The sequence below is a fragment of the Microcaecilia unicolor genome, chromosome 5, assembly GCF_901765095.1.
Source record: "Microcaecilia unicolor chromosome 5, aMicUni1.1, whole genome shotgun sequence".
In the NCBI taxonomy this organism is placed as follows: domain Eukaryota; kingdom Metazoa; phylum Chordata; class Amphibia; order Gymnophiona; family Siphonopidae; genus Microcaecilia; species Microcaecilia unicolor.
The window spans coordinates 104,533,657-104,550,256 of record NC_044035.1 but is presented as its reverse complement, the minus strand read 5'-3'; the positions used below and the strand labels follow the sequence as shown (position 1 = coordinate 104,550,256).

The following is a 16,600-nucleotide window of genomic DNA, read 5'->3' as shown; positions in this document are numbered from 1 at the left end:
ATGTACAGGAAATAGGAGTATATCATGTTTTCTTTATCATTTAGCAGTATGATATTAGATACCTAGTATCACAAAGAAAAAAAATATTGATGCTGTAAATGGTTTCTAGTTGCCAGAGCCTTACCAAAGAACATATGGTGGTGGTTTTCCCTGTTCCAGGCATGCCCACAATCAGTGTATAATCCTTTGAAAGCAGTACCCGTTTCATTGCCTGCTTCTGAGGCTTATTTAAACCTATACATAAAGCAAGAGGAACACAATGGTTATTGATAATTTTTAAAAAATAATCTTCTTTCAGTACCAACATCTCCTTTTCCTTTGTAGGTCTGCATGTACACCTTCTTCCCCCTTCACTTAGGAGGGTGGAGCAAGGCTAGAGCAGTAAGCTGAAAATGGGGAGGCCCAAGTTCCCATCTCTGCATAAATTCCTTGAAAGAGGGAGCATCAACACATTTTTAAGAAAAGTACAGAAATAAGTATTTACGATATCAAGGAAAATATTTGAATCTCCAAGAAAATTCCTATGGCCTTCCAGGATCCCATAATTTTCATTATGACTCTGCTCTCTTCTCGTTAACTCTCATCATCTGCTTTCCTCTCCTAGAACTTGGAAATTATGCTAGCCTGTTCTGCTGTAGTCTGCCACTCAGCAGGTTCCTGTGGTCAGAAGTTTAGCATTGTAATCAGATAGCGAAAAATATCCTTTCACCACCTGGATCTGCAAAGGCAAATTATTCCACTGTTTTTATCTTCGACATCCAAATATCCACTGTCCAACCCTTACCCGACTAACCGCCTTAGTTGGAAGTTCTTTTACAAAGATTGTCTGACAAGTGCAAAGAACTTGCCCCAGTAGATACCACTGCAAATATTGGCTCAAATACCCAGCTCTCAACTTTCTTAGAGCCTTATACACCAAGCAAAGAATCTTAAAATTAATATTATATTCTACTGGCAGCTAGTACTGGTGTTTAATCCTAATACTACTACTACTTATTTTTATAGTACAACTGGATGTATGCAGCACTGTACAGTGGTGATAAAGAGCTTTCAATCTAAGTGGGTACCTGAGGCAATGGGAGAAAGTGAGTTGCTCAAGGTCACAAAGAGCCTCGTTGACAGAAGTGGGACTTGACCTCCAGCTTCCCTGGTTCTCAACTCATTGCGCTAAGCACTAAGCCACTTCCTCTCTCGTCAGCCTGTTATCAGATGGGCTGCAGCACTTTGCAGCAGCTGCAGACCTCTAACACTTCAGTGAAAAATTCAATAAGAACGCACAATTCTTTTAATTTGGAGACTGCAGTTGTTGGGTCTCCTGACTCCAGTTTTTGTAGTTATCCAGCCTAAAGTTGTACAGTGGTGGAAATAAGTATTTGATCCCTTGCTGATTTTGTAAGTTTGCCCACTGACAAAGACATGAGCAGCCCATAATTGAAGGGTAGGTTATTGGTAACAGTGAGAGATAGCACATCACAAATTAAATCCGGAAAATCACATTGTGGAAAGTATATGAATTTATTTGCATTCTGCAGAGGGAAATAAGTATTTGATCCCCCACCAACCAGTAAGAGATCTGGCCCCTACAGACCAGGTAGATGCTCCAAATCAACTCGTTACCTGCATGACAGACAGCTGTCGGCAATGGTCACCTGTATGAAAGACACCTGTCCACAGACTCAGTGAATCAGTCAGACTCTAACCTCTACAAAATGGCCAAGAGCAAGGAGCTGTCTAAGGATGTCAGGGACAAGATCATACACCTGCACAAGGCTGGAATGGGCTACAAAACCATCAGTAAGACGCTGGGCGAGAAGGAGACAACTGTTGGTGCCATAGTAAGAAAATGGAAGAAGTACAAAATGACTGTCAATCGACAAAGATCTGGGGCTCCACGCAAAATCTCACCTCGTGGGGTATCCTTGATCATGAGGAAGGTTAGAAATCAGCCTACAACTACAAGGGGGGAACTTGTCAATGATCTCAAGGCAGCTGGGACCACTGTCACCACGAAAACCATTGGTAACACATTACGACATAACGGATTGCAATCCTGCAGTGCCCGCAAGGTCCCCCTGCTCCGGAAGGCACATGTGACGGCCCGTCTGAAGTTTGCCAGTGAACACCTGGATGATGCCGAGAGTGATTGGGAGAAGGTGCTGTGGTCAGATGAGACAAAAATTGAGCTCTTTGGCATGAACTCAACTCGCCGTGTTTGGAGGAAGAGAAATGCTGCCTATGACCCAAAGAACACCGTCCCCACTGTCAAGCATGGAGGTGGAAATGTTATGTTTTGGGGGTGTTTCTCTGCTAAGGGCACAGGACTACTTCACCGCATCAATGGGAGAATGGATGGGGCCATGTACCGTACAATTCTGAGTGACAACCTCCTTCCCTCCGCCAGGGCCTTAAAAATGGGTCGTGGCTGGGTCTTCCAGCACGACAATGACCCAAAACATACAGCCAAGGCAACAAAGGAGTGGCTCAGGAAGAAGCACATTAGGGTCATGGAGTGGCCTAGCCAGTCACCAGACCTTAATCCCATTGAAAACTTATGGAGGGAGCTGAAGCTGCGAGTTGCCAAGCGACAGCCCAGAACTCTTAATGATTTAGAGATGATCTGCAAAGAGGAGTGGACCAAAATTCCTCCTGACATGTGTGCAAACCTCATCATCAACTACAGAAGACGTCTGACCGCTGTGCTTGCCAACAAGGGTTTTGCCACCAAGTATTAGGTCTTGTTTGCCAGAGGGATTAAATACTTATTTCCCTCTGCAGAATGCAAATAAATTCATATACTTTCCACAATGTGATTTTCCGGATTTAATTTGTGATGTGCTATCTCTCACTGTTACCAATAACCTACCCTTCAATTATGGGCTGCTCATGTCTTTGTCAGTGGGCAAACTTACAAAATCAGCAAGGGATCAAATACTTATTTCCACCACTGTATATAGAGTTGTTAGGAGTCCTCCAGGTCCTATGGTCATGAAGCTCTGTTTCAAGATGCTACAGAACCAAAGTAACTGGCTTTATGTTTTAAGTGACTGTTCTCACATTGAGTGTTTAAGTTGAATTAAAACATTTATAACATACTATATGGTTGTCTGAAGCCTATGCAACCACTGTCAAGAGCTGATTACAGTAAGAAGGATTTTTTTTCACCAGTTTATTTGCATCATTTCTGAAAGCAGGGCAATCTGCAAATTCATTAGAGCCATCCTGGAGATGCAACTTGCTGGATAGGTAAGGGGCACAAGGGCCAGTCTGAACACCACTGCTCTAGTTAATATAAATCCATTTTTATTTAGCTTTTAACGTATTTTAATTTTTTCTTTAAAGCCCAAGGGTTTGATTAATCATGACAGACACCATTATACCAAAAATAGGCCCACTTTGATCATGAAAAGTAGTAAAAAAAATTTCCAAATAGAAGCAGAAGAAAGAAATGATGGAAGCTATGGCCCAAAACAAACAGTGACGCCAAGTACCTTTTAAGATGTCAGCAACTGTGTTCTTTGCTTCAAGAGGAAGCACAGAGCTTAAATGCTGCAGAAACTGTGGCTTATGGAAATCAATGATTAAACTTCTCAGTTTTTCACTGGAGCATAAGGAAAGGGAAAAAGAAAAAAAATGATTACAAAAGAGTCATTGCTAGAGACAGTCTTTGTTCAAGGGGAGTGGGAAGAGAACCCAACATCTTACAGATTTGGTTTCATCTTCCATAAAGGCAGCTTTTAAAATTTTAAAGTTAAGATGATTTTAGTGGTTTTGATACAGAGCTTGCCTTCTCTCTCCAAACAGCAAACAAACATGGCCACCAAGAGAACAGCCTATATCTTTGATCAATGAAATATAACCCAAAGGTCAATGGCTTGTTTTGTTTTCAAGATTTCTGCAAGAACAACAAACAACTCCCCCCTCTGAAAACACATAATAGGCTCATTTCTCCCATGCCAGTTATACAATTCTGACAAAAATGTCCTAAAATTGATTAAGTTGGTTTGTTTATGATAGAAAGTTTGACTAGAAAAACTGAGAAATGACTGAGTTCTCCGATACACATTCAGAGTATGGTTGACTGCAGTATGGAAAAGCTGAATATGTGCCACTCTGCACTGAATTGTCTTGCAATAAAGTTTTCATCACAAAAAAAGTCTCTAGAAATTATTGTAAATTATACTTCTGGCTTTTGATTTAGCATCAAATATTCTCAACTGTTAAACTTTTTTTACATAAATAATTCTTCTGCCTCTTTTAATGCAATTTATGAAAAGAACAAGGTGGCTGGAGGAAGACTTGTAAAATACAGTAGTAACTTGTAAACCTTTCAGCAGAGTTTTCCATCAGTTTGGAAAGGTTTCCTAGATGAACATCTAATCCACCAACTCCTTCTTCGTGGTCCAAGATAAACAAAGTGTCTTCAGGAAGCTTGGCCAAGTTTCTGCACAGCACAAATGCAATCAATTATTCTCTGTGAATTATTCTGTACTTCATTGGTTCCTATATGTCATGCACTTCAAAAAGATATAACATTATACAGTAGCACATACATTTCTTTAGTGTTAAGGATTCCCCCTCCCCTGTCCACACACACATATATTCTTAATTAACAAAACCTTTAATTAATATGCTGCTCATTCTCATTTAAAAAAAAAGATCTTCTTGCTGTCTTGGATGCATTTTAATTGTGTAGAGGGACTTACATGCCCTTTTTTTCTTCCTAAATAAAATCATACTACACAAGTCATTGTTTGGAATGTTTTAAGCAAGGTCTATATCTGAGTTGCCACATCTAGTATGGAACTGAGGCACTGTGCACATACAGTTTGGATTATTGTGGTCCACATTCTGCAGCTCCTGCCTCCCACAAGCACCTCAACCATGCCTAGGTCCCTACTACAACAGCATCATCCACTTCCTGGACTATGCCCTCCTGGCCCTGACCCTCTCATATCCAGGGCAGGACTGTGAGTTTTAAGGTGGTTCTAACTCTGTGAAGGAATGTCATTAAGGGGGAGTGGTAGCATCATATAGACTCCCTCACAGTGGGATACTGTTCCTACAAACAGGAACATAAACAGTCTGGACACACCTTCCACCCATGGCACTTCATTGCAATCATATCATTCATCCCCATCTACTCCCCTTGATGCTTTCAGAAAATCTGAAAATACATTATCTTTCCTGTCACATTTTCCCAATGTTCCAAAATGTAATCACAATATTCATGTGGATAACAAACACTGTAAAAAGCAGTTCTTAAATGTAAAATAGTTCTACCTGTCCAGCAAACAAGAGATTTTCGTCTGGTTGATCTCAGACACGTAGCCACAGGACAAGGCCAAAAACCCCTTTTCTTGACCACTTACAAGCACACGATCTCCCTGCATCAGATTTGTCGCAGGCATGGTGCCGTGAGTACGCTGGAAGTGATGCAGATACCGCCCTTCAGAAACTGCATTTACCTTCCCTGTCCTAATCAGATTTCCAACACAGCTTCCATCTTGCTCCCTAGAACATAGAAAGAGCTGGGATGCATAAGAAATCCACACTCAGCTAAAACCAGAACATGAAGCTGATTCTTTCGTTCATCATAACAGTAAAAGACGCTTAATGTTATAGAAGTTCTGTTCAGCAAACAAAATGATGGCAATTTTCACAAAGCGCAGGCTGCCTCCTAGGAGCATCAGTTTTACAACAACCTGGTAAACTGTGATTCTAAATGGATCAGCTTGAGGAGAATGAGAACTAAGACGCAGAACATCTCAGTTTTGGCTAAATCAAATTTCAGATTTTAGTATCAATATTTAAACTGGAGGTCAAGGTACTGAAATGCTTGAAAAGTGAAGTGGAATTTCCCCTGACCTGCAAAAACATCCCAGTGCTATACTCCTATTAGAAAAGGCAATTATTGGTTTAAAAAAAATCCAAATTAAAACTGTATGAAAAATATGATCTCTCTTTGCCTGAAAACATCTGCCCCTCTAGGGGGCAAATTTTATAAATTGGCACCTCAGTCCTATGCACTCCAATGCCTTGGGCTCAGCACCAATTCTATAATGGTATCTTGGTGCCAAGATTCCATCTAGAAATGTTAAGTAGTAGTAGTAGTAGTAGATACTGGTGTAAGTTGGCATTTGTGCACCCTCTTACATCATGTCAATAGCAGGCATAAGTTGGCACGCCTAGGTGTGCCAAGTGACATCTGTAGTTTAAATTATTCTATATACTACATGTGTACCTGGGAGACACACACCTGGGCTGCCCATTCTTCTATGTGTACACTCTCCCTTACAGTTAAGCACTGTGGCACTTAGGTCTACCTTATAGAATAGTGCCTAGTGAACATAGAAACCTATGGAACTTTGGAAGGCTAACTGCTTTGAAAATATGCCTCATAATGGCACCGACCTGCCAAATAATGGCACCTCTGATGTACCTAAGTGGCGCCTACCTCCAGGAACCACTTCATAGAATTGCCCCCCAAGGCTATACATCGACTGCCAAATAGGACAGCACAGAGGATGGCACAAATATGACATGCCATGCTAAGCTAGACCAATGGTCTATCAAGCCTAGCATCCTACCTCTGACTGAAGGTAGTCTGGACCACCTGGAAGAAACCAACATATTCTAACAGGAAAGGGAGACTATGAGGCATATTTTCAAAGCACTTTGGGAGGCTAAGTTCCATAGGTTTCTATGGAACTTTGGGAGGCTAAGTGCTTTGAAAATGAGCATATTTCTGTCTCTCATTCCCAGAAGTATGATATGGAGAGATCTAAGTCTATCCAGCTAATTGTTTATGAATCTCTTCTCCAGAAACTACTCTGTATATTCCTTGGTATGTGCCTAGTTTCTTAACCTTGTGACCCATATCGAATCACTAATTGTGAAAGTTTGCGGGATATAAGAAAAGATATAATGTAATGTAACCTACTCAAACATGCTATCGAATCACTAATTGTGAAAGTTTGCGGGATATAAGAAAAGATATAATGTAATGTAACCTACTCAAACATGCAACGTTTCAGTGATTACAAACAAGTTTATTTTGTTTTTATTTTTCTGTTTGAAAAATATTGCTCAACTCAAAAGAATAAAAATACATACTTTATCCAGGAATGTGTGTGGCATTCTTGCTTTATAAACTAGCTTTGCAATTACTAAAGAATTAGAAAGGTACAGACTATTCCAAGACCAGCCTGTAACAAAAGTGATGAAATCTGCACTATAGAACTGCCTATAGCAAAGGCTGTCCTATGTCCAGTGTTACCACAGTTCACTTGCCTGTGCATCACCTCACTTCCATTACTGCTGTTAAATGGGGTGTGCTGGTACAATGCCACGTACAGCCAATTGCTATGGTATTGGTAGCAGAAAGACAATGTTTCATCCAGTGTCAAGCTTTCCAAATCCAAGCATTCCAGGATGGCAGCCAAATGAAAAACAAATATACTCTACCTCTCTAAAGTAGGCCTCAGCCAGATATTTCTGCGTCCCTTCTTCCCCTCCTTGCATTGTGCTTCCAAAGAACACATGAGACACCAGAGACCAAAGTACTTCAAATGTGAAGGCTTCAAATGCTGGATCTGCTTCTCTATGAAAAGCATGCCAGGAGGAGAAAAGACACCGAGGTCTTGTTCCACTGCTCTGTTAAATACATGAAATAAACAAATGTTACTGTCACAAACTAAATGATAATGACCTACAAAGTGTCATCTTTTCACCTATTTCATGACAATTAACAGTTCCATAAATTAGTTAATTCTACCTTTAATTTCTGAGGAGACTTTTTTTTTAACCTGTTAATTTCCTTTCATTAAATCCTGCTAAACCAGTCTCAATGTGTGGGTTTATCCAATTTTACCAGAAGAAAAAAAGGGAGACCCCAGCATGGAGGAGGAAGTGACCCGATGTGCAGCAGTTCACTTCCTCCTCTTATTTCCATGCCAGCTCAGCAGGGGGGGAGGGACAGAGAAAGGGAACAGAGCATTGCTTCTGTCCTTGGAGGAGGATAATGGGGCAAGAGCAAGGTGAGACTGTGCCATGGGTATTGGGGACAGAGCAAGGTAAGCGTGCACCATGGGGACTGTGTCATGAGGGTGGAGCAACAAGCGAATGTGTGTCACTGGTGTGTGGGAGATCAAACCTGAGGGTAGGGAAAAGATACAATAACAGCTAGGGAGGAAAGGAGAAAGAATGAGAGGTGGGGGTATGGCTGGGGGAGGAAGAATGAGAGATGGGGGTATTGTATGTGGGAGAAGACTTTGGGGGCAGAATTATGGGTCTTGGGAGTTAGAGGGAAAGAAAACTGAAGTTGGAGTTAGAGAAGGAACTGGGGAGATTGGAGCCTGAAAAACGAAGACAGGAGGGAATTTCAGGCCTTATGATAGAGGAACTCTACAAATAAGCTATGAAGAATTTTACAGAATGTTTTTCCAATATCATATTTATTAAATTCAATAAATGGCCAGTACAAAGAACAAAGTCTACATAAGTCACAAAGCACAATAATCAACAAGGCCAACAAGGCACAGAATCAAATACAAGAGACACCGAGATAAAGGCACCTGATGCCCATTGTAAGAAGTCCCCTTCCCAGTCCTACCTCATGGACGAAAGAATCGGTAATAATGCCATTGATTTCTGCAAGTTCAGATGAAATCCCGAACAGAAACTAAACTCATCAATAATAGTAAGTAAGTTACAAAGCACTCAATAGGGACGGGCGAACACGAGCAGTAGGTCATCAGCGAATGCTAGAACTTTAACAGTTAAAAAAAGAGTGACTCACACCGAAACATCATGGTCGAGCTGAATCAAAGAAGAGGTTCGAGGTAAAGTATAAAAAAAGATGTGAGAGAGGACAGCCTTGCCTGGTATCTTTTTGAACATCAAAGGTGGTTATGCGCACACCATTCACAAGCAAGGCCACCTTGGGATTGACGTATGAAGTCTGCACTACACTAAAGAACCACCCCCTTATACCAATATACCGAAGAACCTAAAATAAATAATTCCACCGCACCTCATCAAAGGCCTTTTCTGAGTTCAGGCTGACCAGAAACAAAGTTTCTTGGGTATCCTTGCTGTGGGCTATTGATAAAAGAGTGGCCTACTGGTTAGGGTGGTGGACTTTGGTCCTGAGGAACTGAGTTCGATTCCCACTTCAGGCACAGGCAGCTCCTTGTGACTTTGGGCAAGTCACTTAATCCTCCATTGCCCCATGTAAGCCACATTGAGCCTGCCATGAGTGGGGTACAAATGTAACAAAAAAAAAAAAAAAAAAAAACCTTACAGACAATTAAAACTGAGTGACATCCACAAACAATACCTACTTAGTGATCCCCAACTAAGGATGGGAGACGGATGGCCAGCCGGTCAGCCAGAACGCAGGCCAGGATCTTCAGGTCCACATTTAACAAAGAAATAGGATGAAAGGACTCAGGCCTATCATGGGGTTTAACCGGTTTGTGGATTAGTGATATTAAAGCTTCATTAGCATAGGGGAGAAAAGCACCCTGGGATGTTGCCTCTTCATAATACGCTACAAGAGGGCCACAAATATGAAAAGACATTAATTTGTAATATTCAGACGAAAATCCATCTGGGCCGAATGCAGTACATGTAGAAAAGGATTTAATGGCTTTCTAAATCTCCAATGCTTGCAGCGGGGCAGGGAGTTGTTGTTGCACTTCTGGGGAGCGTTTGGACAGACCAGAGTCCGTTAAATAATCAATCAATTGTGGTCTGGGGCCTACTAGCATCAGCAGAGTACACAGCAGAGAAGTAATCTCTTTATGAGAAGCTCCGAGAGAAGAGAACATCTCTATGGGAAAGTGACATTATTTTATTCTGTGCTTGTTAACTTAAAGATTAGGTTTACAAGAGGAATTGTAGGATATTGATAAACACAGTTAAAGTTTGCTTTTTTTTTAAATTCTATTAGAAAGTCTCCATACCCTTTTCCCCATAGTTTTAAAACTTGAATCTTCTGTCACAGCATTAACAGAAAGCACAGTAGGGCCTAGTTCAGTCCTCATTCCCAACCACCCAACTCTACGTTTATAGTCAATTATTCTAATTAGGACAACAAGAGGGGAGTTTTCATTAGTTTTAATTATACTTAGTTTCTGAGAAGCAAACACTAAATTAATTACAAATTACACCAACCTTAAGACTCTTAATATTCATTTGATATCCCTAGTACCTTAAGAAGTTTTAATTAAACAACTCTATAATACTAAGATGCAGACAGTAGTCCAGCAGCGAGAGGGATGCTATCCAGTCTTTTGCATTCAGTGTCACATGTATGATTATCTCCCAGTTGCTGAGAGGTCATGTGTGTGCCCGATGCAAAGAACTCCTAGCTCTTAGAGAACAAGTCCTGTGATTTACAAACTAGTGGGGTAGCAATGGGAGCTACTTTTGCCCCATCAATCGCAAACCTTTATATGACTCAGTTTGAATCTGAATGGATAACTCTGTCACCCTTTATCGTACACTGGTGGAGATTTATTGACGATGTCTTTATGCTCTAGACAGGTACAACGACAGAGCTAGAAAAATTCATGGTATGGATTAACAGCTGCAGCTCTGACATTCAATTTACTGAACAACATTCCTTTTCTACCATTCATTATTTAGATATAGAAATATCCATCAGTAACCATATTTTCAAAACCAAAGTCTACAAAAAAAATACTGATCGCAACACTTTCCTTCATAATTCCAGCTGTCATCCAGTTCAGCTTAAAAACAGCCTTCCATTTTCACAAATGCTTAGGTTTAGAAGAATATGCACTGATCCGAGCACTTTCAAGCAACAAGCAAAATCTTTAATGAGCGATTTAGAACAGAGAGGTTACTCTAAGAAAGTTCTTAAAAAGGCATACAAAAGAGCCAAATTTAACAATAGAGAATTACTTCTATCAACCACAAATAAAAAGAAAGAGGATGACAACACATTTACAATGGCGATGAAATATACTGAAACTGGTTCCCATTTGGCACAGTTAGTTAAAAATAGATGGGACATTATGCAATCAATTCCCACTTTTCAAGAAAAAAGTTTGCGGATTGCATTCTCAAGAGGAAGCAATATCAAAGACATTTTAAGTCCTGCAGACATAACATCCAAAAGCAAAAACATTGCGAGCAAGATTCGTGGCCATTACAAGTGCGGAACATGTCAGATTTGCAAAATCACTAAACAGACTAAAGCATTCTTTCATGCCTCAATTAACAAGACTTTTCAACTTCAACATTTCACGAATTGCCTCTCTGATCATGTTGTTTATTTGATCAAGTGTCCTTGTGACTTAACTTACATCGGCATGACGACTAGATCTTTAAAAATCAGGATTTTAGAACATAGATCCAACATCAGGAGATCGGTTCTGAAAGAACCGCTTGTAGAGCATTGTATGGAAAAACAACATAAATTTGAAGATCTTGAATGTTTTGCAATAGACAAAGTTGAGACATTGAGCAGAAGTGGCAATCGAAAATTAGTATTACAAAGAAGGGAAACAAGGTGGATTTTTAACCTAAAAACAACTGAATCGTATGGTCTGAATAGTTCAGTCAATTGGCATATTTTTTACTAAATCATTCAATCACAGGTTTGTTTAGACACTTCAGGTGCTATCTCTTTAAGAATTCATTCAATGTTCCTATTTAAACCAGCTGTTCAATGTATGACTCCGAAGCGCCATTTTGTATCACAGAACGCTTCCGTCGCAAGTAAGTGAACCCTCGGATTGTGGTGATGTGCATATTATTTTACATCATTATTCTGAAATTCATAATCATTAATTTTGTCTCCCTAGACCCTCAGCATTGCTAAACAGCACTTTGCTCCTGAGGAAGCCTTGCCGGAGTGAAACGGTGGCCCCCATTGAACATTTAAAAGATAGTGCTGGATTCATAAGATTAAGTACAGATCTTTTGAATAACTCTATATTCTGTTGCTGAGTTGCTCAGAGGGTTATTGCTAAATGTTACCATAAGAAGTAAAACCATATATAAAAAAACATATATAAAAATATTCTTCTTTGGAGTTAAATTACGACCCAATGATAGAAACTGAACGCTGTATATGTTGCAATACACATCACGTAACAGCATTTGAGCTTTAGCACATACTGCAGATATATTTTGTCTTTTATGGTCCCATTCTCCCTCCTGCCCCCTTCTCAGACCCCAGTTCCAGCCCCAGTCCTTCTTCCATCTGAGCCCCCCCCCCCCCCCCAGACCCAGTCCCCTTCTCCCAGCTGAGCCCCCCCACCCAGTCCCAGACCCCTTCTCCCATCTGAGCCCCCCTCCCTGACCCAGTCCCCACCTGCCTACCAGCTCTTCTCCTGCCACCCAGCCTTAAAAAAAAAAAAATTTGTGAAGCGCCTTGCATCTGCTGAAAAGGAAGCAAATTGCCTCGTCGCGTCAGCCCTTCCCTCACTGTGTTCCCGCCCTTTGATGTAACTTCTTATTTCCGCGAGGGCGGGACACAGTGAGGGAAGGGCCGACGTGATGAGGTGATTTGCTTCCTTTACAGCAGAGCAGACCAGAGCAGATGCGAGGTGCTTCACAGGGTGTTTTTTTTTTTTTCAAGGCTGGGTGCCGGGTGGCAGGAGAAGAGAGTCGTCTGTCTGTCGACTGTTAATATGGATCATACCATATCACAGGCTGAACAATAGTCTGTCAGATTGTGTGCTGAACTAGGCCTCAAAAGGTTAAAAATGCTTGCAATGGTATATTTACTGACACTTACTGAAAATGGCCCTGTAGCAGCTGTTCTTGTCAAGGTTTTGCAATATGGCCTAACCAGGAAATAAAAATGGTTTGCAAGCAGTTTTACTAAGGAACCAGCTAATTTTGATAGTCCAACAGGTGGTAGGCAGTAAATGAAACTTGTGGTAAGAGTAAACAGAACTTGTGGTTATGAGGACATTGATGTCGCAAATAAGAATGACCCTAATGACCTTCTGATACTGGAAATGACTTAATCTAACTTTTACTGTAATTTCACCTAATTACTTGCTGATTCTGTAGAAATTTAGTAATGCTGATACAACAAAGTAAATGTGATACTAAGCAAATTAGTATTATAATTACATATGGAGAATGAGGACAGAAATAAATATATGACGTAATTGCATGTGATTTTTAGGGTATAACTAACAGCTGTAATCTGTAGAAGTTAGAGAAGTAACATTTGCACAGAATTCCCCAAGGACTATTAATTCTTACAGAAAAAGAAGTGGAACAGTGAGAGGGCATAGGTGGATCAGAGGCAGGAGCAACTGAAGTGGTGAAGATGAATTGGAGAGAAGTGGGGTGGGATTAGGGAGAAGATTGATTGTTCAGTTCTGGGATCATCCCTTTCCCGCTGTTTCCTGCAGGCTGCTTGGAAAGGAGGGGATGAAGCAGAACACCTCTGTTGCTGTACAGTCTGAAAAGTGACAAAACTGCATTCCAAGACATTCCCCAAGATATTAATCCTTATCCATAAACCATGCTTTGCAACCTTTCCTCACTTGTTAAATCATGGATTTTTACTTCTGCACTTTTATCCCCTCTTTTTTGGCTTTGGTAAAACCAGAGGGATTTGGGTTGAGCTCCTTTACAATGATCACATCAATTAAAATGAAAAAAAAAAGTCTCATTACTGAAAATTCACCACTAATGGGCACCTATTGTGTAAAATGTGTATTTTCTGCTGTATTCAAAGACAGTATGTAGACCAGAAGTATGCCCACCTGCTTCTAAAATCCTAGGACTGCAAACACATGAAAAGAAAATCCAAAGCTTCCTTACCTGCTGAAGAGTGCACAGTTGTGCATTTGGGAGCAATATTTACAGGCCTGTTTGTCAGTAATAATAGCAGGTAAAGGAGAAAGGTGTGCCTGATCATTTCCACTGCCAGGTTTCGTTATATCATGCACAAAGTAAAACGCCAACTGGTTTCTCAGCTTTAATAGTTCTGTGGAAAAAGACAAAATACTCATTATGAAAATGCAGCAGATTCTGTAAAGGATTATGGGTGACTGTATATCAAGTATTTATTCACCAAGAGTAATCAAATTGGGCCCCTTAGTGAATAAATGCCTAATCTGCAGTTGTGCAGCAGCCTCATATAAAGGTTTGTGTTAACCCCTAAAGGAAAACATATATCCCACAACTGGAGTCCAATTATAAGAACAGTACTCTTGAAAACTGTTTCACCCTTCACCAAATTCCTTCTTCCTCCCCCACTACACCAACCAGCCAGGTAAGAACAATTGGGCCACACGTTAAAGACGTGTGACTCTTTGTACCAGGATAAATGGTAAACAACCAATTATCTTAATTTTTGTTTCCTTATTGGCTTTCTATTGTGGTTAAAACAGAGCTTTTGAAGATAAGGCTAGTGATCCCTTAAAGGTCAAATTCTTTGGTCATGTCATTGGAGACATAAAATGTAAAGAGGCAAGAACAGCTAGGGATTTGGGAGTTAAATTGGAGGGTACACTTTATATGGAGGCTCTGTATTTATAGTACAGTGAAGAAAGCTGTGTTTAAGCTCTATATGGAATGTGAGTTACTACTACTACTTAACATTTCTAGAGCGCTACTAGGGTTACGCAGCGCTGTACAGTTTAACAAAGAAGGACAGTCCCTGCTCAAAGGAGCTTACAATCTAATGGACAAATGTGCAGTCAAACAAATTGGGCAGTCTAGATTTCCTGAATAGAGGTATAGTGGTTAGGTGCCGAAGGCGACACTGAAGAGGTGGGCTTTGAGCAAGGATTTGAAGATGGGCAGGGAGGGGGCCTGGCGTATGGGCTCAGGGAGTTTATTCTAAGCATGGGGTGAAGCGAGGCAGAAAGGGCGGAGCCTGGAGTTGGCGGTGGTGGAGAGGGGTACTGAAAGGAGTGATTTGTCTTGAGAGCGGAGGTTATGGGTAGGAGTTACGAGTTGCCCTAAAACTGGTGATCCTTTCCCCTTGCAATTGCCCACTTCTATTGGGCTCCTGGGAAAGATAATAAAGATTTCAATATGTCCAGAATGGGGCCATTTTAGGATAGTATTTGTTGGAATCAGGTCATGCCATTGTTCTGCAATTTGCATTGATTATCCATGGTAGGGTAGACAAAGCTTAAGATGTTGGTTATGACATTCAAAGCTTTACATGGCCTGGGTCCTGTTTATCTGCGAGACAATACATGCAAATTTATACTATGCATATTCATTGTGGATATCCTGGAAACCTGATTGGCTGGGTGTGTCCCAAGGACTGGGTTGAGAACTCAAGGAATAGGGAATGATTAAGACAGGTAAAGAAAAATTTGAGGAAAAAAAAGCTCAAAATATTTACGTGTCTAAGCTCCCTGAGCACTCCTGTTCTTTACAGATGAAAGGCAGATAATTTTTGCCAAATCTTTATTGCCAAGAAAGCATTTGACACGGACTATAAAACAACACACAGAAGTACTGCTATGAACCCGTACCACGTCTGTCCATATGGTTGCCAGGGACTGGGTACATATTTCCCGTTTTGAGGTAAAGAAGAAGTCCTGCTTCAGGGTCCGATCTTCTTTCTTGGCTTAACAGTGTGTATAAAACAACCTGAAAAATGTTAAATGTAATTTTTTTAATAAAATATGTTTCAAGTATTGCCAGCTTGATAGCTCACAGATGTACTCGCACAATTCAAAAAATATGCCCACAATTTAGGTTTCTGCCAGATACTTGTGACCTGACTTGGCCACTGTTTGGAAAACAGGATACTGGGCTAGATGGTCTGATCCAGTATAGCTACTCTTATGTTCTTTCTTCCCTAGTTTTAACTAGTATTTCCAGTCATAAAATAGCAAGCCAAATTAAAATAAATAAAAACGCACAACATTGTTGTTGGTTTAATAAAGAGAATTTCTAATAAAAAAAAAAATACATTGTTAAACATACCAGGGCTGTGGAGTCAGAGTCAGTAAAAATGTACTGACTCCGACTCAAACTTCATAATAAAAACTTATAAAATGATAAATCTAATGTTGTAACATATATATTTTTTGTTCAAGTTCTTTGTTCAAACTTCAAATAATATATTTTGTGGTCTATTAGTCCTAATTTTGTTCATAAAGAATATCCTATCTTTCCATAATTAAATACATTTCTCTTAGATTTACTGTACACAGTAGAAGTTGGACAGTAGAAAAATAGAGGAGTCAGAGACAAAGGTTTGGTGTACCGACTCTACAGCCCTGATACACACATCTTAGTTTAGTAACCACCTATGGAAGCATACAACCTATTAAGAGCAGTGTGAATGCTCAGTTGTTTTATCGGTAATTCATACCTGACTTCTGTGCTCGATGGAGTTGGACTCTCTGCCAGACTTAAGCTCCAATGGCATAACTTTAAAATCTGTTTTAGACCTGCGATGTATTTTTACACCAGCTGTTACATCAATCTTGCCCTTCAGCCCGTATCTGGGAGACCAAATATTTTCTTCAATATCTATGAAGTCTGTAACCTCAATTTTGCAAACTGGGTCTTCTTTGTTGCCATCACTTGGTCTGCAAGAAAGCATCCCAAAATTTAGAAGAAAAAAAACAAA

At 40.3% G+C, this 16,600-nt stretch overlaps 1 protein-coding gene across 1 annotated transcript in view; it reads right to left on the bottom strand.

Moving 5' to 3' along the window:
• The window catches only part of DNA2 (DNA replication helicase/nuclease 2), a 101,415-nt gene that overhangs the window by 59,079 nt on the left and 25,736 nt on the right, over positions 1 to 16,600 (bottom strand). The window contains exons 6-13 of the mRNA XM_030203142.1: positions 16,340 to 16,559; positions 15,492 to 15,609; positions 13,819 to 13,984; positions 7,465 to 7,653; positions 5,281 to 5,511; positions 4,325 to 4,441; positions 3,489 to 3,598; positions 125 to 234 (exon numbers count right to left, since the gene is read on the bottom strand). Of these exons, the coding sequence (XP_030059002.1) occupies positions 125 to 234; positions 3,489 to 3,598; positions 4,325 to 4,441; positions 5,281 to 5,511; positions 7,465 to 7,653; positions 13,819 to 13,984; positions 15,492 to 15,609; positions 16,340 to 16,559 (1,261 nt within the window). The remainder of the gene's footprint in view (positions 1 to 124; positions 235 to 3,488; positions 3,599 to 4,324; positions 4,442 to 5,280; positions 5,512 to 7,464; positions 7,654 to 13,818; positions 13,985 to 15,491; positions 15,610 to 16,339; positions 16,560 to 16,600) is intronic.